Source organism: Hakea prostrata, chromosome 10 (genome assembly GCF_041222555.1).
Source record: "Hakea prostrata isolate BN-2017 chromosome 10, UWA_Hpros_2, whole genome shotgun sequence".
Lineage (NCBI taxonomy): Eukaryota > Viridiplantae > Streptophyta > Magnoliopsida > Proteales > Proteaceae > Hakea > Hakea prostrata.
In genome coordinates this window covers 2,769,217-2,793,178 of record NC_142609.1, presented here as the reverse complement: position 1 = coordinate 2,793,178, position 23,962 = coordinate 2,769,217, and the positions used below count along the sequence as shown (strand labels likewise).

Genomic DNA, 23,962 nt, shown 5'->3' with positions numbered 1-23,962 from the left:
TAGATTTAATTTAAATTTAATTTTATTGATTTCAATCTTAATAACTTAGCATTTTAGTTCCTCATAGTTCCACCCCATACTTTCTGCTAGCTACATTAGTATAGCCTTTTATTTTATTTTTTTATTTCTGCTGAGAAGAAGATGCATGAGGTTAATGCTAGGTGTTCGGGAGTGAGTCCTTTGAAGAAAACATCTGTTATATAAGCGTGCAACATTGTGTAGAGTTCCTTGACGCTTGAATGGTGTGGCAAAGTGTGGTAGGTAGGTAGATCGGATCTGCAGCCTCAGGAAAAACCATTGAAGAGAAAAGCTCCATTAACTATGGATTGTCCTAGAGAGGGCAGTTCATTCCTCGGCGGCCCACTCGAAAACAATATGGGGCAAATGGTAGCTGGTTTGTACTCCTAACCATATTGAATGAAAACTGGTTGGTTTTGCTAACTTTCCTGCAGAGATGGTGACTATTGGAGGTTGGCGAATTGGAAGGCTGCGTTTCTTAGCAAACTCTGAGGATAGGGCATCCTCAGCAAGGAACTTAGAAGAAGAGGTTGAAGAAAGAAGGAACCGGGCCATGCTGACAAAATCTAAAAACACAGACTGGTATACTAAGGACAAGAACGCTCTGTATACTAACAAAGCTCTGCACCTGGATTCCAGAACTAGCGATGAAAGCTCAACAAAGAGGCTTGGAGGAAATATATAAGGAAGGTCAAGAGAAACTACAGAGAGTTCCCAAAACTTGATCTTAAAAATTCTTGAACTTTTCAGAAGCCTAAGAAACATGTGTTAAGTAATTGGGACAATTGCAAGCAAGAGTAATAAGGGCTCTAGAACCGCTAGGGTGACCCTATGGCTTTTACCTTTGCTCCATAAGAACAACCAAGACGATGAAGGAGATGCAAAAACATCTAGCAAGTGTTTCTGCAAGTGTAGTTTACTCATTATCCACAAGATACACTAATCAACCCATTGGGTGTTTATTTTTCCATGTGGAAAATTAGATTAGTTTACTTATCCACAAGATATACCAAACTAATCTAATTTGCCACGTGGAAATTGAAATAAACACCCAATCCCTGGTTGATTATGTGAACTGCACCATAAGATCAAAACACATTTTAATATTATCACTACGAACCACCAAGCACCAACAGTGCCACGCATTACCAAAAAGAGAAGAAAATATCAAAAAGAAAAAGACTACAAGATAAAAAGTACTCCATATAGTCATATTCGAATTGATGACTATCTTCTTATCGTTTTGTTTTTGCTAATGCGAGGCACTGTTGGTTGTGACACTATTTAAACCGTGCAGGAATTAAAGGTAAATGAGGATTTTGAACAATCTTGTTAAAGTATGGTGTGACTTATATACATGTGTTGGAACTTTTACTTTTGAGAATAGAGGATTATGCTCTCCAATATATCTCATCATTTCATATTTAAGAGGAAAATGTACATTTAATCCACTAGGGAGAGTCCAACCTGACACTTCACTGTTGATCATTGCCAACTAAGCTAAACTTTTGATGATATTTTTACAGAATATTTACATTCAATATTTATATATATTATGCTTGAAAGATGAGATGTCATCTTAAAGGGTTATTTTTGTGTTTTTGCTCTCTTACATTTAAAAAATAATAATTTTACGTTCAAAAGTAGGAATAATTCGACCGACAAAATCCCACTACTATTTTTTGCTTGTAATTCTTCGTAGTTATCCACTATTAGTTATCAAAGGCTTGACCGTTAATTTTATTGGTGAAGTGAGTAAGAAAGTAAGAATCCTCTGAACCAGTTAAATGACTAAAGGTCCATTAAAGTGGTCGCCATGAATCCGTTCAACTAGTTTTGAACTTTTTTATTTCGAAAATCTCTCCTGCTCTGCATCGGATAGCAATTACCTGACCCTTCAACTAAATTTAAGATAAAGCCAGAACACACATTCATCATCAATGGCAGGCCAGATGACAAAGCTCCACAATTATTTAGTGGTCCACATGTTGATGATTCGTAAGCCCATTCTAAAGTCTATTCTAAAGCTTCCACTGGCTGATTTAAATAAGTATAGATCAATCCAGTGAGCTGTGAGTGGATTTTACTGCATGCACAGTGATCTTCTTCTCTTGCACGGCTTATTCTCTCATTCTCTCCTCCACTATTGTAAGGTGTAAATTGTTCAAGTGGGTGCAATTGATTGTCGAATATAACTTCTGGGAACTTATTCAGATCTCTTAAAACCTCACTTCATAACTTGTTCTATTCTCTGTATTGGTCACACTTCAGCGATTCTTCCTCTCTCCTACCCACCCTCTTCGCCTCTTGGATTCTTGTTGAAAACAAGGAAGAAAGAAACTATGGGAGCCTTGAAAACATGTGCTCCGTATTGTTGAAGTTCAAACACCGACTTGTAGGTCGGCAAACTCAAAGTCGGTTCAGTTCAGAAGCTTCATGAAGATGGTAGAACACTGCAGAAATTTCAAGAGATTGTAGAAAAGATAAGGTGGCTGTTGAAGAAGATTGTAATTGGTAGCAGCTTCACGGTGGTAAAAATCAGAGGCGGTTTCAAGAGTCGGTCCAGTATGAAGAATATTGTGATTTGAGAACAGAATGGCGGTCTTTATGTCTATATAAAGAGCCTAGTCATGTTGTGTTGTACGGTGTGTGTGTAGTTAGAAAAAGTTAGTGGGAGGAGAAGAGTGTGGTAAAGTGTTGAAACACCTTTATCATACGTAAGAACAAAAAAAGGAAGAGTGGAGAGAAAGCATAAGGGAGCCATTAAAGGTGAGGGAATGAAAAAAGTGGTGTAGCATTTTGTTTGTAGCTTTTTTTATTAGAGGTGATTTTTGTGGTGTTTGTTTTTTAACACCTCTTCTTGTATACTGTGAGTGGTTACACCATCACCCTGCTGCACCAACACGTGGTATCGAGCCTGTTCGATTCTAGTTGATGAGCATCAACTTGATGAGATGGCAATATGATCCAGCCTCGATTCCTAAATTGAGAGTCAATTATGATAATTGGAGCATTCAATGAAGGTACTACTCGGATCTCAAGATCTATGGGAGATTGTTGATGAAGGCTATCTGAACCACTACTGGCTTGTCCGATGCCCGAAGTGCGTTGAGGTTCAGAAAGATAAGAAAGCTCTCTTCCTCATCTATCAAGGGTTGAAATCGGTGTTGAAGATTTGAATGCCATATCGAGCTGGGATATTTAGTCCTACGGCGTGGATAAAGCAGTCGCCTTGCTCTGGCTGTTTGAACTCTTAGAATGAGTACATCTGTTATTGTGATTACTTTAGTGAGTTCGACTATTGTTCAAATGAAATGGAGAATATTAGATGATGTCGGATTATGAGATCCTTAGATCCCTTGTTCCAAAATTTGAACATATTGTGGTGGCTATTGAGGAATCTAGGATCTATCCACAATCTCTATTGATGAGCTTATGGGTTCTCTAAGCTCACGAGCAAAGGATAAATAGAAATAAAAGTCTGGTGAAAGTCTGGATCAGCTCTCGAGTAAATTATCCATGAAAGATGAAGGTTCAAGTAGCGAGTCAAGGACGAGGACGAGATGTGGAGGTTGGACGAAACATTCAGGGAGCACTATAGCAATTATGGTGGAGTGGAGGTGACAAATAATTATGATCGAGGACGATCAATATAGAGGTAAGGTTGGAGATCAGAGGGCGTGGTTCTTATTCTCAAAGAAATGAAAGATCCCAATATCAATGCTATAGGCAAGAGGTTGGTCATCTCGGCTATGGTGCCGGGCTTGAACAAATATTGAAGAAAGACTCACCTTGCTAAAGAAGTGGCGAATGATCAATCCACGGTGTTGTGACCTATGAGGAGTGGAGAACGAGATACTGGTTCCTTGACACCGGAAGTATCACATGTGCGGCTTGGAGTATTTTCTGAATTGAGCGAGACGTCAGGAAGTCATGTTTGGTGACTCATCCAAGATTCGTCAAAGGGGGCAACATAATGATCCAGTGAAGAATGGAGACCACAAGTTTATCACGGATGTCTATTATGTTCCGGGACTACAAAGCAACATATGTCTTGGACAACTCCTAGAAGGGTATGATATTCATCTCCGGATTTCACACTCACTATTATGAACAAGGTTGGAGATTTGATTGCAAGAGTAAAGATGTCTAGAGCGGACTATTTACTTTGGACATCAAAGAAGAAAAGGTAAAGTGCCTAAACTCCATCATCAAGAATGACTCATGGTTATGGCATTTGCGGTTTGGGCATCTTGGCTTCAGCGGCTTAAAATTACTATGGAAATCAAAGATGGTGAATGGTTTACCAAATATTAATCATCCAGATCAAATTTGTGAAGGGTGCATTGAGAAGTCACCGGAAGCTTTGAAGTTGGAAAGTCAAGAAGAGCAACAAAGCCATTGCAGTGATTCACGGTGATATAGTTGGACCACTTGAGGTTGCATCACTTGGAGGTCACGGTGCTTTATTACTTTCATTGATGATTTTAGCGGGTATTTGGGTATATTTCATTAAAGAAAAATCGGATGCTTTAGACAAATTTAAAGAGTTTAAAGCATTTGGTTGAAAAACAAAGTGGCTATCATATCAAGACTCTCGGATCGGATAGAGGAGGCGGTATACTTCAAGATTATTTGAAAGCTTTTGCAAAGAAAATGGTATCTTGCACCAACTCACAGCTGCTTATACTCCACAACAAAATGGAATCGCGAACGGAGAATCGCACAATTCTGACATGGTGAAGCATCTTGAAAGGTAAGAATCTACCTAAAGTCTTTTGGGCTGAAGTGTAGCATGTCTTGTCTATCTACTCAATAGATGCCCAACTAAAGTGTCAAGTTCAAGACACCTTTCGAGCATGGACCGGGTACAAACCCGGTGTTAGTCATTTCAAAATCTTTGGATGCATTGCATATGCACATGTGCGAGCAAGGAGGCTAGATGATAGAGAGAAGCATATTTTCATAGGCTATGATGCAAGAACAAGCCTACGGACTCTACAACCCAATTAGCAAGAAAGTTGTAATCTCAAGAGATGTTGATTTCGATGAAGCGGATCATTGAGTGGACGAAGAGAAAGAATGTCGGAACATTTTTGAAAGACGAGAGCTCTTCAAGAACAGCACCAACACGGATGAAGATCCGGATCGGACTCCTCCACCAAGTCCGGTTCAATAACTCCAGGCAGCAGCAGCTCCTCAACGAGCTCCTACAAGAACACGAAGGCTTAGTGATGTCTACAACACTCTGAACCAATACAAATGGTAGATGATTTTACATTGTTTTGCCTTTTAGCAGAATGTGATCCAATCACATATGAAGAAGCTGCTCGTGAAAAGAAATGGCAAAAAGCCATGGATGAAGAAATAGAAGCAATCAAGAAAAATGATACGTGGGAGCTCATTGATTTGCCAAAAGGACACAAGACAATTGGAGTAAAGTGGGTATACAAGACGAAGACGAATCAAGAAGGAAAGTTGAGAAATACAAGGCAAGACTTGTTGCAAAAGGCTACAAGCAACAACAAGGTATTGACTATGATGAAGTATTTGCACCGGTTGCAAGGATTGACACCATCGGACTTCGATTGCTTTAGCGGCTCGGAACAAGTGGAGAATCTATCGGATGGATGTAAAGTCGGCTTTTCTCAATGGATACCGGAAGAAGAAGTATACATTGAGCAACCCCAAGGATATGTGAAGAGGCCAAGAAGATAAGGTATACAAGCTAAAGAAGCATTGTATGGCTTAAAGCAGCACCAAGGGCTTGGAACATGAGGATTGATGCATATTTCCAGGACGGCTTCATAAAGAGTCCATATGAACACACCTTATATACAAAGATAAATGGAGATGGAGATATCATGTTCATCTGTCTCTATGTGGATGACATGATTTTCACGGGGCAATAATCCGGTATGTTTGAAGAATTTAAGAAGGCCATGACACAAGAATTTCGGATGACGGATATTGGAAAGATGTCATATTTTCTTGGAATAGAGGTAATGCAAGCGAGATGAAGGAATCTTCATTTCACGGAAGAGTATGCGAACAAGTACTCAAGAAGTTCAAGATGGATCGTTGCAAGGCAATAGAAACACCGCAGATGCAAATGTGGCTTAGACATGATTCAAGAAGAACCGGTCAACCCTACTTTTCGAAGCTTGATTGGAAGTTTAAGATACTTAACTTTCACAAGACCGGACATCATGTATATAGTAGGTGTCGTCAATGAGATACATGGAAGAACCAAAGCGAGTCACTTCATCGCAGCAAAGAGGATTCTAAGGTACATAAGAGGTACAACTTCTCAAGGTCTTTCTATACTCGGTTAGATAATCCAAGACTGGTTGGTTACACCGATAGTGATTATGGGGGAGACCTAGATACAAGAAAAAGTACTTCGGTACGTATTTCTTATTGGATCTGCGCAGTTTCATGGTCGTCAAAGAAGCAATCAATGCTGGCGCTTTCATCATGTGAAGCGGGAATATATTGCAGCATTATGTACGTGCCAAGCAATATGGTTGAGAAATCTTATGCAAGAGATGCATCATCCACAAAAGGATCCTACAACCATATATATTGACAACAAGTCGGGCTCTCTCTCGGAAGAATCCGGTGGCCCACAACGAACTAAGCACATTGACACAGTACCACTTTATACGACGACATGTGAAAGACAACAATGTGAAGTTGGCATCTTGTCAAGCGAAGATCGGATTGCGGACATTTTTACCAAGCCACTCAAGACTGAAGTATTCAAGAGATTAAAAGCACAACTCGGCATGACAAGTCGGGTTTGAGGGGGAGTGTTGAAGTTCAAACACCGACTTGTAGGTCGGCAAACTCAAAGTCGGTTCAGTTCAGAAGCTTCATGAAGATGGTAGAACACTGCAGAAATTTCAAGAAGATTGTAGAAAGAGATAGAGGTGGCTGTTGAAGAAGATTGTAGAAGTTGGTAGCGACTTCACGAAGCCGGTAGAAAGAAATCGGGGGCGGTTTCAAGAGTCGGTCCGGTATGAACAGATATTGTAGAAGTTTGAAGAAACAGCAATGGCGGTCTTTATGTCTATATAAAGGAAGCCTAGTCATGTTGTGTTGTACGGTGTGTGTGTAGTTAGAGAGAAGAAAGAATTGGTGCAGCAGGGTGATGGTGTAACCACTCACAGTGTATACAAGAAGAGGTGTTAAAAAACAAACACCACAAAAATCACTTCTCTAATAAAAAAAAGCTTACAAACAAAATGCTACACCACTTTTCTCTCTTTCTATTTCTCTCTCCTCACCTTTAATGGCTGCCCTTTATGCTCTCTCTCTCCACTCTTCCTTTTTTTTGTTGCTTACGTATGATAAAGGTGTTTCAACACCTTTATCCACTTACTCTCCTTCTCTCCTCCCACTAACTTTCTTTCTTCTCTCTAACTACACACACACCGTACAACACAACATGACTAGGCTTCCTTTATATAGACATAAAGACCGCCATTGCTGTTTCTTCAAACTTCTACAATATTTCTGTTCATACTGGACCGACTCTTGAAACCGCCTCTGATTTCTTTCTACCAGCTTCGTGAAGCTGCTACCAACTTCTACAATCTTCTTCAACAGCCACCTCTATCTCTTTCTACAATCTTCTTGAAATTTCTGCAGTGTTCTACCATCTTCATGAAGCTTCTGAACTGAACCGACTTTGAGTTTGCCGACCTACAAGTCGGTGTTTGAACTGATACCACGTGTTGGTGCAGCAGGGTGATGGTGTAACCACTCACAGTGTATACAAGAAGAGGTGTTAAAAAACAAACACCACAAAAATCACTTCTCTAATAAAAAAAAGCTTACAAACAAAATGCTACACCACTTTTCTCTCTTTCTATTTCTCTCTCCTCACCTTTAATGGCTGCCCTTTATGCTCTCTCTCTCCACTCTTCCTTTTTTTTGTTGCTTACGTATGATAAAGGTGTTTCAACACCTTTATCCACTTACTCTCCTTCTCTCCTCCCACTAACTTTCTTTCTTCTCTCTAACTACACACACACCGTACAACACAACATGACTAGGCTTCCTTTATATAGACATAAAGACCGCCATTGCTGTTTCTTCAAACTTCTACAATATTTCTGTTCATACTGGACCGACTCTTGAAACCGCCTCCGATTTCTTTCTACCAGCTTCGGAAGCTGCTACCAACTTCTACAATCTTCTTCAACAGCCACCTCTATCTCTTTCTACAATCTTCTTGAAATTTCTCCGTGTTCTACCATCTTCATGAAGCTTCTGAACTGAACCGACTTTGAGTTTGCCGACCTACAAGTCGGTGTTTGAACTTCAACACTCCCCCTCAAACCCGACTTGTCATGCCGAGTTGTGCTTTTAATCTCTTGAATACTTCAGTCTTGAGTGGCTTAGAGAAGTGATTTTTGTGGTGTTTGTTTTTTAACACCTCTTCTTGTATACACTGTGAGTGGTTACACCATCACCCTGCTGCACCAACACGTATATGGCCATGGTGTTAATACAGTTCGGTTATGCTGGATTCAACATTCTCCTGAAGATTTCTCTCGACAAAGGAGTTGGTCAAGTTGTATTTATAGTGTACAGGCATCTAATTGGCTTGATCTTGTTAGGCCCTCTAGCCTATTTTCTTGAGAGGTAATCTCTTTCCCCTTGTTCTATCACCTATGTCCTTGCATTTTTATAGGTTCCCTATCTTCTTTGAGTTATGTGTGGGTTTGATTCTGCATGACTGCTGAGAGATGGCAGGGGGCAGCAGCAATTTTGAGCCGAAATTATTTTGGTGAAGCCAGAACTACATTCAATTCTCCATCCAATAGCCCAGATTATCCTGAGATATGTTAGGGGTCTGATATAAATATGTAACTCTCCTCTCTTGTAATTGATTGTTGACAATTGAAATTAGTATTATTTGCAGCTGTTATTTTTTTTCCCCTTGAGGGCTTCAACATAAAAATCTTGGGTGTTTTTTCCTTCTTTCCTTTCATTGTGAGGTTGCTCCTAAGATTTGATTCTAACACTTCATGGGCACCATACAACTTCAGGAAACAAAGGCCTTCTCTTTCTCTTCCCATGTTGATCAAGATTTTCGTCCTATCATCACTTGGTACAACCATTTTTCTTAACCTCTACTATGCTGGCTTATATTACACTTCTCCCACTGTTGGGTCTGCCTTAGGAAATGTAGCCCCTGCTTACACATTCGTTATGGCTCTTCTGCTGAGGCTGGAGAAAGTGAGGCTTAAGACTGCAAAGGGAAGAGCTAAGATCTTGGGTACAGTGGTTTGTATTGGTGGAGCATTGATTTTTATATTCTGGAAAGGTGGGTACCAGTTCAAAAGCTTGACTAGAAATCCATTGATCGACGTTGGTGACACAAGAGGTGCTTCTGCTTCTGTTCATGGGACAAGGCACCCCAAAGAAGACTGGGTTAAAGGTTCACTCCTTATCCTAACAGGTTATATGGCTTGGAGCGCATCACTTGTACAACAGTCATTCGTCTCAAATGACTATCCAGCGCCATTATCTTTGAACGCTATGATTTGTTTCTTTGCTACGCTACAATGTTCTGTAATTGCTCTCTTCTGCGAGAGGGAAGCAAGCTTATGGAGACTCCATTGGAATGTTGATCTCTTGACGGTTGTTTACACTGTAAGTTAATTTATAGATTTGCAGTGGAAATAGCTAGTGTTATGGATTTATATTATGTTGTAACCAAGTTGCAAGATGGACCAGCACTAATATATTTTAGTAAGGAACCATGTGACCTAATTCATAAGATATGTGATAGAATGAGAGAACTACCCATCACTGATCTCAATTTATGGTGGTGTGGGGGCAAACCTCCTGCAGTATGCTATGACCTGACCCAGTGGATCAACCTGTTTACCTGATTAAAGTTTATATATATGTACCTTACGCTCACGGGAGCATCGACTTAAGATTTTGGATGAGAGTTCTTGACGTTGTTTAGGCATTCTGTTTTGCTTTCACATGGTAAAAAGTTCTTCTTCTTCATCAGTTGACGTAACACACTGCATTAGTGTGTCAACCACGATAAATCTCGGTGTGTTTTATTCATGATTTCTTGATGTTCATTTTAACATTTTACCCAATCTGTTTTCGATGATCATTGCTTCTTTACAGGGACTAGTTAACTCAGGCTTCGTGTATTACCTACAAACATGGTGTATCAGTGTGAAGGGACCAGTTTTTTCAGCTATGTTTTTTCCTCTCTCGTTGATAATCGTGGGCATACTCTCAGCCATTATCTTCAGTGAAAGACTTCACTTGGGAAGGTAAACAACAAAGCATAGAGTGGTTCATCTTATTGCTATTTCTAAAGCACCAATCTCACTAGCAAGTACTGGATTTCTTCTGGTTCACTACAGCTTGATCGGTGCGTTGCTCACAGTTGTAGGGCTTTATATAGTATTATGGGGGAAAAGCACAAATAGCTGCAGTGAAGGAAACATTGAGGAAGACGAAAAAAACTCTATTGATCATCAGAACCTGGACATCACCATAGCTAATCAGTCCTTGAGCATGAACAGTGTCACAATCACGAGAGAAAAAAACTGACCAATTCTTACCGTCAACTTCAAATCAAGAGCTCATCAATTAAGCACCTACTGTTCTCTTTAGTGGAGCTAAGCTCGCGTGGTTTCAGTTATAACAGTTGTGACTGGGGTGCCAAATACAGCCTCAGATGTAATTTTTCTTCTGTTTTTTTTGTGTGCAAAAAATGAAATTTTAATTTTTGGGTCATTACGAAATTAATTATTCATAATTTATTATGGCTTTTTGACTAACATACTTCATTAAGGTTAATAATTAATTTTGGAGGGCCCTGCTTCTCTGGTAAGTATTGAATCAGTAGTCAACGCAGAGCTATTCTAGTGGTTGAAATCAACACCTCTTAGTGAAAAGAACGTGGGTTTGACTCTCACTGAAGCAGTATCCCCATCCCCCGACTTAATAAAGCCCTTTTGTACTAAAAAAAAAAGTGTTGAATCAGTATTGAAGTTTTTACCCCAAAAAATCCGAGGTGATAAATGTTTCTTTTTACGGTTAAGTATCAATTGTAACTTTTTTGTTGACTAAATAACATTAAGACCTCTTTTCAATGAACAATGACAGTTACACCTTTTTATGTAACTTTCTTTGATTGGTGGTACTTTTACTGTTAAATATTCTTGTGAGACTCTAAAATACCTTAAATTAATATATAGATGTAGAAGAGATGTAAATTTAAAAAAGCTCTAATGGCCTATTTGGTTACATGAGTATGGAGATTTCAAAAATCTAGAGATTTCAAATCTATAGATGTCAAATTTATGGAGTCATAATTTATAAAATTAAATGTTTGGTTGTAGAATGAAATTTGTGGATTCATCCTAAAAAACTAATATATTTTTGTGAATGTGCGAAATCTCTGGATTTCACCCATCACCCATAAATCTACAGATTCACGTTTTCGGTATAAAAAGGTGAATCTCTAGATTTCATGAATCTGAAGATTTTTACAACCAAACGGGTATAATTCTCAGATTCATGAATCTAGAGATTTGAAATATCTGGATTCAAGTAGCCAAACAGGCCCTAAACAAATTTTCTCATTGATTTTTTCAAAAGTTAACAACTCAATTTATAGATTCACTTAGGGTCTGTTTGGTTACATGAATACAAAATCTTTGGGTTCATAAATAGGAGATTTATATTTATTTGTTTGTGTTAATCCCTAGATTCATGAAATCTAGAATTCACATTTTTAGTGTAAAAAGGTGAATTCCTAGATTTCATGAATCCAGGAATTCACACAACCAAACCGGTATAAATCTCTCATTTGTTTTCAAATCTCTGGATTCATGTAATCAAACATGCCCTAAAAACGTTAAATATTTGAACCATAACTCCATAAATATTTTTGTAGGGTAAATCTATAGATTTCATTCCAAATATTGAGGCTAACTAAACAGTTATTTTATAAACCATGACTTCATATATTTGAAATCTCTAGATTTTTTAAATTTTCAGACTCAAGTAACCAAAGAGGCCCTTAACTCTAGAATTTTTAATTAATTTGACTATTAAAAAATAAAATTACTCTAGGATAATTAAAAAATAATTAAAATTTTTAAAATTCTAATAACTCTAAGTTGAAAATATAAATGACCCTTTTCACATAGATTTCACGTAATCCAAGTTCATAGATTCTAAGAATTCATTCCAAATTCTATTGATAAATTACTATTTTTTTTTTTCATTTCATATTCAGGTTTGTCCTACATCAAGAGGACGCGCGTCCATTTCAACTGAAGTGTGAGAATCATAAGAGAATTTGCAATAATCAACTATTAACGGCACCGGAAGGTGATTCTCTGTACTATCAAGAGGTTTGAGGTTGATGTTTCATTAGCCCATCGCAAAAATTTATTCTCATTCTTTCTCTGATTCTAGCAATCTAAGTTTATTGGAGCCTGTTGCACATCATCTTATTCTGCTTTTTTCAGGGCTTATTCGATATGATCAGGAGCACATATGTTCAACTGGCTTGGAGTTGTGCTCCGCTGAAGTTCTGGGAACTTGTTCAAACCTCTCTGTCTCAATTTCAACTTGTGTGTGTCTTTTTTGAGTATATAAACGTTTCTTGTAATCAATAACAAGGAAGAGAGAAGCTATGGGTGCCTTAAAGACATGTGCTCCGTATATGGCCATGGTGGTAGCACAGTTCGCTTATGGTGGATTCAACATTCTCATGAAGATTTCTCTCAACAGAGGACTCAGTCAACTTGTATTTATAGTGTACAGACACTTAATTGGCATGTTCTTGCTTGGCCCTTTAGCCTATTTCTTTGAAAGGTAAGCTCTTTCCCCTTGTTCTATATATCAAACCAATTCGGATCGTCTCTTTTGTCCAGTCTGTCTGACCGTCAGATGGGCTACGCATGGACGGAAAGGATGGCAACCGTCAGATGGAGGAGAATCACACCTTTTGAAAACTGACTAGCTCCGTTTCAGCCATTTCCAAACACAAACTGCTTGGAAGCAGTGCTGTCCCAAGTAGTTCGCAGTCAGGATGCATTTTGGACTCCAAAGTGCATCTCGATCATTGAATCAAATGTGAATTGATACAATTTGGAGCCAAATTTGCATCCCGACCGACTACTGTTGGGAGCGACGCTGCTCCCAAGTATAACCCTTTCCAAACAGCCAACAGTTGCCATCCTCTCCATCCATGTTGCCCACCCACACTAGGGCAGATTGGACAGACGAGAAGCTTGGACGCAGTGGATCTGAATCCATTCAAAAATTTCCATATGTGATCCCTTATCTTCGTTGTGGGCAACATATATAATTGCAGGAAACAAAGACCTTCTCTTTCTCTTCCATTGATGATCAAGATTTTCTTCCTATCATCGCTTGGAACAACCATTTATCTAAACGTCTACTATGCTGGCTTAAATTATACCTCTCCAACTGTTGCATGCGCCTTAGGTAATGTAATCCCTGGTTTCACATTGGTCATTTCACTTCTGCTCAAACTGGAGAAAGTGAAAATTGGAACTGCAAAGGGGAGAGCTAAGATCTTGGGTACATTGGTTTGTATTGGTGGAGCATTGATTTTTACATTCTGGAAAGAAGGATACCAGTTCAAAAGCTTGACTAAAAGCCCATTGATCGACATTGATGACACCAGAGGTACTTCTGTTCATGAGACAAGAAGACACCACAAGGAGGATTGGGTTAAAGGTTCACTTCTTATTCTAGCAAGCTATATTGCATGGAGTGTTTGGCTCATACAACAGTCACTACTCTCAAATGTCTATCCCGCGCCATTGTCAATGAACACTATGGTTTGTTTGTTTGCTGCGTTGGAATCTTCTGTCATTGCTCTCTTCTTCGACAGGGAACCAAGGTTGTGGAGACTCGAGTGGAATGTCGAGCTCTTGACTGTTGTTTACTCTGTAAGTTATTTTGTATGTCTGTAGTGGAAATATTGTTAATCTGGAAGTTACTTTTGGACTCAAATCCTACATGTGTGTTATGTATCTGTGTTTGATTCTACATGACTGTTGGGGATGGATGGGGGCAGTATTTGCTTTGCACTGAAAACTATTTTGGTGAAGTCCAAACTGCATTCAGATTCTTTATCTGACAGTTCAGTTTGCCCACAGTTCAGTTTGCCCTGAGAAATGTACAGTGTTGATTATTATCGAATTAGGGTTTGGATATAAATATGTAACACTCCTCTCTCTTTAACACGTTTGACAATTGAAATAATTGGAATGTATAGGGCCGGGCTTTCGTCTCCTCGAAGATCTCTACATAAAAATCTTATGTCTCTATATTCAAATTTTTTTTCTTTTCTTTTTTTGTGATTTTCCCAGGTTTCGATCCTAACAGTGCGGGCAAATAATTTTTCTGACGACTTTTGATATCGTACAGGGACTAATCAACTCCGGCTTGCTGTATTTCCTTCAAACATGGTGTATCAGTGTGAAGGGACCAGTTTTTTCAGCTATGTTTAGTCCATTGTCCATGGTGATCGTGGGAATTTTCTCAGCCATTTTCTTCTCTGAGAGGCTTCACATGGGAAGGTGACCCCAGAACACAGGGTGATGAGTTCTTATTCTTATAAACAGCTATTTTTTACAGCCACAATCTCACCTGGTATGGATTGCTTTTGATTTAATGCAGCTTGATCGGTGCATTCCTCACTGTTGTGGGGCTTTATGCAGTACTATGGGGCAAAAGCACAAATGGTTGCAGCGAAGAGAAGGTTGCCAACAACAACAAAGCTTCTTTTGATCATCAGACAGTAGATATTAGTGTAGCTAATCAATCCTCGAACATGGAGAATATCCCAACAACAAATAGCAACAACTGACTAGTCTTCTCTTTTCAACCCATAGGGCATCTCATGCACTTGCCATTTTCTTGAGGGTGAAGCTAAGCACTTCATTTGAAATGTAAGAGAAGTGGGGAAGATATGATATCAGAGTAAAGGTATATACCAACAAAAATCGAAAGCACAATAAGCATTACTAACCATAACCCATTCTTTATTCCATTGTTCAGATTCTTATAGATAGATAATCACCACCCGCAGAAATACTTACTTGATGGCTCTGTTTAGGAATAATAGATGATCAAGGTGATAGGTTATTCTCATGGTATCTTTTAGTGCTTCCTCCATTGTCTGTGTATTGTTATTGAGCTCTGATATCCCTACAAATAATAAATACAAAATTAATACAAATTAATAAATGGATATAATTAGTTCCAAGTCAATATCTTTTAACATGTGTAGTTTGTCGACGTTCTAAATATTTTATTGCTCTTAGTACAAATGACTTTTAGCCAAAAAAAAAAAAAAATTATTCCAAATCCGTTGTCTCACCATTCTCAGTGATATAGATCACCAGGTTATTATATCTTCGTTTTGTATAACGCAATACTATATACGAACAACCAATTTGAAGCAGCCTGTGAAAAATCTATGTAAAGTTTAAATTTGTAATATCTTATTACCATTAGTTGTCAAATAATTCGTAATCTTATTTTTATATATTATAAGTATTTTTTTTTTTAATAAATATGATTATAAGGCAAGATACATGTGAAAAGGGTTTGACTGAGTTTTTTTCCAGTGTCATATGTTGATCTGATACACCAGCCCTCCTCCTTTATCTGGATTAAGGACCGGCAACAAATACTAGTAGAATGTTGCATGGACTATTAAAAAGCATTATATAGATAAATACAGAAATGATTGAAGATGCTAAGATGGATAAGTCAACAAAAACTAGGAACCATGAGATAAATAACAGTCATATGGAGCCAGCAAGGGAGTAGCTCTGGGTAAATGATAACTTAAAAGAAAGTCGTTTGAAATAGAAGGAAATAGAAGAACAAGGGTAAGCTATAAGATAATCTTAAGAGAATTGTGAGAAATAATGTGCTTAGCTTAGGTCATGTATCTAACATGACCTTCAAGGTTTCAATGGAGCTAATTGAAAAGCAAAAAACCATGTACGAACCCTATTTTATTGGGACATGACTTCTTGTTGTGGTGGTGGTGATAATAATAAAATAGGAAGTGGAGGATCTGTCCTTCATCCCAATATACAAATAACTATCATATGCACTACAAAGAAATCCAAACTCAAGGAGGAAGCTACTAAACTAATCAAACCATGCTCGCGGTGCCTGCTTCAAACCATAAAACAAGCATTGCAACCAACTGACATAATCAGGACAAGATGCATATAAACGGAAGTGGAGAGATGTCCATGCAAAAAGGCATTCTTGACATCTAATTGCTTAAAACTAATCGTATAGTATCGGTTTAATAACTGGACTAAATATCTCAAGATAATCCACTCCTTCCTATTGGTTAAAACCACGGGCGACTAAACGGGCTTTAAGGCGTTCTAAAGAGCCATCAGCTTGTAACTTTGCCTTGAAAATCCACTTACACCCAAACAAGTTCATATGGGGAGAGAATGGAACTAGAGTCCAAGTGTGATTTAGCATACAAGGCCTCCATTTCATCATGCATTGCAGTAGTCTACCTAGGATGTTTAAGAGCTGGCTTAAGAGTCTTAGGCTCATCAAGAACAAGGGAGATATTTTGGATTGGGCTTTTGAATCCCAGATTTTGAACGAATCATCATAGCATGACTCGAAGTACCAGGCACCAATGCATTAACAGATGGGCCATAATCCAAAGTAGGTAGCTTGCTAGATGGGCCAGAAGTCAAACCCATAATAGGCATAGGCATTAGCTCTCCTAATCTTGGGCTAGCTCTTCAAATTATTTGAATTAACATCCGAATCAGAAATTAATAAAGAGTCCATAATAGTCCCAAAGTCATGTACAGTCTTCCAAGTTAGATACAGGCCCAGAACTATTAGAATCTAACAAAACAACACTATTTGCACCATTCCCAGCCGGAGAAGCCATAGAAGAACCAGAGCAGCAGCAATCTCATCCGAACTATTCAAAACAGCAGTAGAACCGCCCATAGGCAGTGTAGAACCCACATTATCCGCTACATTAGTCAATGGAGCAAAGTCATCAAACCATGAGTGAACCAAGTGTGTAACTGGGTCAGCCGCAAGCAAAGTAGGCAACATTGGTTCCTACCGCTCGTGGACGAACTATTCGATGAGTTAAATGGGGCTGGATATTTTTCAAAGCTGGATTTAAGGTCTGGATACCACCAAATTAGAGTTCGGCATGACTACATACCAAAGACGGTGTTCTGCACACATGAGTGGCATGACTACATACCAAAGACGGTGTTCTGCACACATGAGTGGCACTATGAGTTCCTCATCATGCCATTGGGGATAATGAATGCCCTGGAAACCATACAATATAGGAAACCATGCAAGTTATACCTATTTTTTCAGGAAACTTTTAAACCAAATGGCAGAATGCTTTGGGTATCTCTTCTGTCCATCTTTGTAATCTACATAATTAATACCAAAACGAACTGTGTATCCATCGCCCCACTCGAAGTTGTCGAGAAGCGACCATGCAAAGTATCCCCTCACATCCACACCCTCTCTGCATTCAGACATTTTCTGTAGTCATTACCAAACACAAAATGCACATCTAATTAAGAGGATTTATAGCGAGTTAAGGCACAAGATCTTGTAAAGAAATTCTCACTCGATGGCTCTGCGGATATATATAAGATGGAGACGATGGTACTCTATTCTCAGGTTGTCCTTCAGAGCTTCCTCCAATGTTAGTGTGCCGTTATTGACTTCCGACACCCCTAAAGCACAAATCAAACAGATCTGTTCATCAGTTCTAATGTAGTAAGTTTGATATATGCATTGTTCTTACTTAGCTCCTCATCATATTTGAACCTTATCGGAGAAAGATTCAATATTTGTCTCACCGTTTTCGGTTATATAGATGGTTGGATTATTGTATCTTTTCTTCGTAAGAAGCAGAAGCTCCCAGATTCCTCGAGGATACATGTAGAGCCAATCCGAACCAGCCTGTTCGAATTTTATGACATATGTTATAGAAAACAAAATCTAAAACGATGCCAAAAATTTTATATATAATTATAAACTGTTGAAAAGAATACCAAGAAATGAGAAATCAAAACAAAAGAATGAAAGAACACTGGAGATTTAACATGGTCCAACACCAATGCAGGTGCTACGTCCATAGGTGAAAAGAAAAGCTTAATTTCCACCATGTAGAAGGAGAAAATAAATAAGAAGAAAATAATATTGACAAAAAAATAATAATAATAATAATAATAGAGATCTCATAATCAGTCACAAGAATGGTGTAAACTACAAAAATACTCGCCCAAAATGCCAAGGCAAAAATCTCAAATCTCACATTGACCTTGTAGCGAACATAAGGTACATATATAGACTTAATAGGGTAAACAGGTAATCCATCACAAGTCTCCCGAATTGGGTCATTCAAGTCACTCACCAAAATATGTCGGCGACGGTCCAACTTCAAAGTCAGGTACTAGAATTCGGGTCACAACATAACATAAACAACCATCATATAGTCACACATAAAAACTTATTTTGCTTGTAAGATTGTTTACGTCAATGATTATATGAGATATGTTTCACTCTCAATGGAGAATGAGGTTATATTTGCTTTTACCACAATAATGCGAGCAATGAAATAAAAAATATCTACCCCAGTCATTCACATATATATTACCAACTTAATCATGCATCTGCAGTAGAAATTCAACTAGCAGATAGATATCATATATATGGAAGAGTGTTTTATAGCTGTGAATTACTCTTACCTTTGGACCAATGGCAACTCCATGCCGCACCCCTGTCATGATAATACAAGGAATCAGTAATTGAATTTCCATGAAACTATTCAAGCTTATATAAACAAACTACATTAGGGTTTGTTTTCAACTTACCCATGAGAGCAGTGTGAAAGTCTGTAAAATAGCTCTGATTAACACTGTTTCTGTAGGGAGAATTAGCTGCATAATTTGCAGTATAGTAATTTAGTCCCAGGAAATCAAAGGATCCTTTTACCATTGCAGATTGCTCTTTTTTGAACCTTGGCAAGCGGTTTCCGAGCAGGGATTGCATGCTTTTTGGATAGTAACCAAAGGATAATGGTTGCATGAACCTGTCAAAAGAAAAAAAAATTAAGGACTTAATTAGTTTATTAAAATTGTTCCCAGCTCCTTGTCTGGGTAAGAATCTACTTGAATTGTTCATGGAACCTAACTGTCTATAATGCTAAACATTTTAAGGGGTTGAGTGATAACCTTTGTGGATTAATATTTCTGTTCCATTTCCTTGTTTTTAGGTAAGAAATTGTTTTTTCTGTTTCTGTATATTTTCATTATTTCTCATAATTTTCAAGTGCAGAAATCATGTATAGTTACACAAGCAAGAGAGAGCAAAAAGGGTTCAGTTATTAGGGTTTTGAAATAAGAAGTTATATTTTGTCATCAAAAAGACAAGAATGTCCTCGGCTTTTGCAAGAGAATTGTCTTTTTCTTCATGATTGTTGTTTTTTGAAGTGAGCTCGGAAAAAAAAAAACTCACACATACATAAGAAACATATTGAATTACACATCCATGATTTGAGCTATTTCTGTTCCAAAAATGTTCCAAAACATAAATCATAAGAAATAAGAAACAGAAAAATTACCATACAACCCCTAAAACAAGATAATAACATTACTTACCATCCAAACATAAAATCAAGAGCTCGCTGAGCAGCAACATAGTTGGATACATCCTTAGAGAAAGGCACCATCCAGTGTGAGACCACTGTTATTCCAATTTTTCCCTTTTGAGAAGCCTGCATCACCACAGATTTCACCTTAAACCATATTGATCGATCAACTTAAATAAAAGGAAAATTTTTCAAAATATCTTACTGGTTCTATTATCGTATGTAAACCTTCTGACCTGATACTTGTCCTTGTAAACTTTGACAGCAGCTGCATGAGCCAGGAGCTGGTGATGGGCTACCAAGTATGGCTCTGTTCCTGAATTTCCACTGCTACAATTTCCTATCCATTTAGAACAGCGACCTGGTGCATGAATGCCCATGTCATATCCTCCGATGCTGAATGACCATGGCTCATTCAAGGTGATCCAATGCTTCACTCTATCACCAAACTCTTGATAACATAGCTCCGCGTAATCACGGAAGTCTTCACTACATGCATATTCGTTAGGTATCCTCTAACTAGCCAGTTCATCAAGTTGGGACATATGAGTATGGATCATCCACCCGTTAGGGTAGAGGTTTGTGCTCCCCTTTCATATCTCCATTGTACACTAAGAGGGGGTCCACTTCTGAGTTCTAACAAAATAAATCAAAGGTGACCCTCTTAATATGTGGTAGAAAGGTACGAGGAGAGCAATAGACCTCTACTCTGACAGATAGAGGCTAGACTCAGGACATAAAAGCAAAAGATACTACTTACATGATGTGAGGACTTAAAAAACCACTGTATTCATCTTCCAGGGCTTGTGGAAGATCCCAATGAAATAGAGTCACAAAGGGCTCCATACCTACATATGATTTATATCAAACAATGTAAGTAATTATGTGTCTGTGTGTACATGTGAGAGAGAGAGAAAAACAACCATTTGATATAAGCTCGTTGATGAGGTTATTGTAATACATGATTCCTTCTTTGTTCACTCCTCCACTCAATTTCCCGTCTGAAAGAGGGGAGGGGGAAAAAATCAAAACGTATCTATGGTATAGTGTGATCATCAAGAAAATTATTGAATTCATATAAATTCATTTGGAAAAAACTTGTGTAGTTAGAAAAAGCATGTGTGATCTTACGAGGCAATAAACGAGACCAAGATATTGAGAATCTGTAGGCGTCCAAGCCCATCTCCTTCATTATCCCTACATCTTCCTAAATTGGATAATAAACAACAATAATTTTCACTAATTAATCAACATAATCTTCATTACCATAGAAATTAATAATAAATTTACATATCGCAGGAATAAAAGTCATACCTTGTACCTGTGATAAGAATCATCAGCTACAGCTCCATTATTATGATCCTTTATTTTACCTGCAGGGCCAGTAATCAATAAATCAAATACCGTCCAATTTAAAGACCAAATCAAAGAGATACCCAAGCTGCCTTTTCGTTTGTAGTGGGTTCTTTTTGTTTGAGGAGCTGAGGTTCATCCGGGCTAGCTTACGTATACCTCGACTACATCCTCAAGAGAGCTTTTACATAATTAATATAAGGCAGAGCTTCGCCCTACTTTGAGGAGATTCGAACTCTGACCTCCTATATGACAGAGTTGAACTTTTGCCAACTGAGCAACCCTAAGGTTTCAGCTATATGAAAAAATCACTCGAACCCAAACAAGGAAAGATGACAGCAAGTTAGATTCCTTCAATCTAGATCGTCAAAATATATAAATATTTTTTTCTTCCGGTAAATAGAAATATAGAATACCTTATAAATATATTGACAATTGAGGACCAACACCACCCACGAATCACGATGGTAGTGTTTGCTTAAACATTTAATTATTATTCTTTTTTGGTGAAAAAACATTTAATTATTATTCAAATCTTGCACGTCTAAGAAATTGTACACCGACGTTTTCTTTTTGTCGCCAAAGCAAGCTGATGACACATTATTGTATCTAGGGGTATCAACGGTGCCGTTTGGGGCTGGACCTAACGGTTTCAGACTGAAAAACATCTAGCCCAAACACGGCCCATTAGCAAAATAACGATTTCAGGCCGGTTTCGATTTGGGTTCGGGCTAACTAACGATTTGAGCTAATAGTTTAGATTCAGGTTGATTAACGATTTATGGTGTAAGAAAAAGAACAAGAATAAACAATTGAGCATCCTACAACAAAAACGAAAATTATATGGAAAGCAAAGTTGCTATTGGTCAATTTGCATTAAAAAAAACCCACCCATTTTATAGAAGTCGAGACCCTAGATATTAGTAAGAAAATGACTATTTGATCTTTGAATTCATGCTTAATTTTTTTTAATTGTCTATACCAACTATCTAATGGTAATATAATGATTCAAATACTATTTAATGTAAAATTACAAAACGGGTTATAACGGGTTGCGGTTCGGTTTTAGGTTGGTGTGGGCTCCACAATCCTCAGCCCAATTACGGCCCATTAAGGTTCGGTTCGGGCCGGTTCAGTCTATAACGTGCCGTGCAGTTCGGTTTTAACGGTTCGGGCTATAAATTAACACCCCTAATTGTATCTCCCGACTTACTCACTAATCGCCACATATGACACACAGATGAGCTAAAAGATGGACTCGGATGAGTATGGATGAGTTGACAACCCGGCTCAACTTTGATATTCTTGGACGCGAGTAAATGAAGTTGTAACAACAGGGGAACCAAATTCAGATTATTTGAGGATGTAAATATCAATAATTTCATCTAGCCAGTAAAAGGTATTTCCTTTTTCTTTCTTTTTTAAACCAAGTTGATTGATGATTAACGGCCCACATGCCCTTCGGAGATGGGATGGGGGGAGGGAAAGTGTGGATGGAATGGAAGATCGAACTACAGACCTCCTAGGCTTTACGTCTCTAACAAAATACCGTCTCCTAATATGCTAAAAGTACACCCACAAAAGATTTCTTTTTAAGGTAAAGTCAATAAAAGGCTTATGAATCATGGTTAAAGACTTAAAAGTTAAAACCACCAGCTAAAAAAATTTAAAAAATAAAAACAAATAATAAATAAATAAAAAAACTCAAGACCACGGGTTTGGATCTTCTATCTTAAATAGAGGTTTATTATGTTCCTTTCACACATCTTCATTGTATATTAGATAACGGGGTCCACTTAAGATTTATCGTGAGACGAATGTCTTATTCGTCTCACTTATGATTCATTTTCCAAAAAAAAAAAAAAGTAGGCCTTGTCCCGTATTATATGGTAAAGAAGTGTGAAAGAGATGTACCTCTAAACTGACGGGTAAAGGATTTAAGCCCAGTACCCACTTCTTCGAATTTGACTAATGTTACCTGCACGTAGGCTGTTTCTCTTTTTTTATCTTTTTTTTTCCTTTTTTTTATTTTTTTATTATCCTTTTTTCCCTTCTGGTCGTAATCTGCACGTAGTATCATGTGCATGTAGATCTGAGAGTTCCATTTGGTTTTTCATGAAAATAAAAATCAGACTTAGATTGTCTAGACCGACTGAAACCAATCCCTTTTCCTGCTCTGCAATGTTCTAGAACTCAGAGACGCCTTAGCTAAACCATGCAAATGTTAATTGTTAACCCTAATAAGATCTAGATCCCTTATGCATTCTCTCCTTCCACAGCTCTTTGGCTATTCATTTTTTTCCGAAACCCCAAATTACAAATTTTTTTCCAGGAAAAAAAACTGATCAATGTAAGAGAGAAAGAGAAAGAAAGAGAGAGACCTGGATATCTTTGAGTGAAAACATCCCAGATACTGGGCCCTCTACCACCTTCTTTAGCAGCACCTTCGTACTGAGAATATAAGAAGGAAATTGAAGAGAAAGAAAACGAAACACATGCATCAGAAAAAACAAGCTAGCTTTGGTATTTAAAAAACCACGAAACACATTCAATTGACGGACCTGGTAAGCAGAGGAAGCTGTGCCAAAGATGAAACCTGCCGGAAAACTGCTCCGGTTGAATGAAACCGAGTCTTGAATCGCAACCGAGTTGACCACCAGGAGAAAGACCCAGCCCAGCCAGACTGGAATTTCAGAGCTTCCGTTTGCCATATCACAAATTGGATCTTCACTTCACCTTCGTATGGTTCTCTTCTCGATAAGAGTCTATTTCACTTCCTATCTTCACCAAAAGACAAAGTTTCAAAGTTGATTAATAAATTTTATAATTTAGAAATCCACCATCATTTTCTAGAATGTCCGAAAT

At 38.1% G+C, this 23,962-nt stretch overlaps 2 protein-coding genes across 7 annotated transcripts; one reads left to right on the top strand and one right to left on the bottom strand.

The window, feature by feature from the left end:
* The first annotated feature begins 2,067 nt into the window (after window positions 1-2,067).
* On the top strand, window positions 2,068-14,923 carry LOC149001466 (uncharacterized). Its single transcript, XM_089137047.1, has 11 exons — window positions 2,068-2,390; window positions 8,519-8,670; window positions 9,078-9,684; window positions 10,180-10,331; window positions 10,425-10,610; window positions 12,311-12,405; window positions 12,546-12,607; window positions 12,695-12,894; window positions 13,397-14,000; window positions 14,482-14,633; window positions 14,734-14,923. Exons 1-11 carry the CDS (start codon window positions 2,361-2,363, stop codon window positions 14,921-14,923), a joined length of 2,430 nt encoding a protein of 809 aa, XP_088993173.1. The 5' UTR covers window positions 2,068-2,360.
* Window positions 14,924-15,061: 138 nt separating this feature from the next.
* On the bottom strand, window positions 15,062-23,868 carry LOC149001465 (beta-glucosidase 12-like). Of its 6 annotated transcripts, none has more exons than XM_089136660.1 (14): window positions 23,659-23,868; window positions 23,479-23,548; window positions 21,059-21,117; window positions 20,876-20,951; window positions 20,668-20,745; window positions 20,505-20,592; window positions 19,981-20,233; window positions 19,755-19,870; window positions 18,969-19,186; window positions 18,843-18,874; window positions 17,952-18,054; window positions 17,717-17,825; window positions 17,443-17,611; window positions 15,062-15,264 (listed from the first exon to the last, which is right to left on the bottom strand). In XM_089136660.1, the coding sequence occupies exons 1-13, from the start codon at window positions 23,806-23,808 to the stop codon at window positions 17,443-17,445; spliced, it is 1,521 nt and encodes a 506-aa protein (XP_088992786.1). In that variant the 5' UTR covers window positions 23,809-23,868; the 3' UTR covers window positions 15,062-15,264. The 6 variants fall into 6 exon arrangements, with proteins under 6 accessions (XP_088992786.1, XP_088992785.1, XP_088992784.1 ...); XM_089136659.1 differs by lacking the exon at window positions 15,062-15,264 and adding an exon at window positions 15,879-17,345; XM_089136658.1 differs by lacking the exon at window positions 15,062-15,264 and adding an exon at window positions 15,879-17,303.
* Window positions 23,869-23,962: the final 94 nt, after the last annotated feature.

Bases quoted from the DNA above. Each gene is read 5' to 3' on its own strand.
- LOC149001466 (XM_089137047.1), top strand. From the start codon at position 2,361: ATGGGAGCCTTGAAAACATGTGCTCCGTAT. The intron at 12,608-12,694 runs GTTCTGGGAACT...TTGTAATCAATA, and splicing joins TGGAGTTGTGCTCCGCTGAA to ACAAGGAAGAGAGAAGCTAT. The intron at 14,001-14,481 runs GTAAGTTATTTT...GATATCGTACAG, and splicing joins TCTTGACTGTTGTTTACTCT to GGACTAATCAACTCCGGCTT.
- LOC149001465 (XM_089136660.1), bottom strand. From the start codon at position 23,808: ATGGCAAACGGAAGCTCTGAAATTCCAGTCTGGCTGGGCTGGGTCTTT. The intron at 20,234-20,504 runs GTAAGTAGTATC...ATATGCATGTAG, and splicing joins TTTTTAAGTCCTCACATCAT to TGAAGACTTCCGTGATTACG. The intron at 18,875-18,968 runs GTAAGTTGAAAA...TTATCATGACAG, and splicing joins CTTTCACACTGCTCTCATGG to GGGTGCGGCATGGAGTTGCC.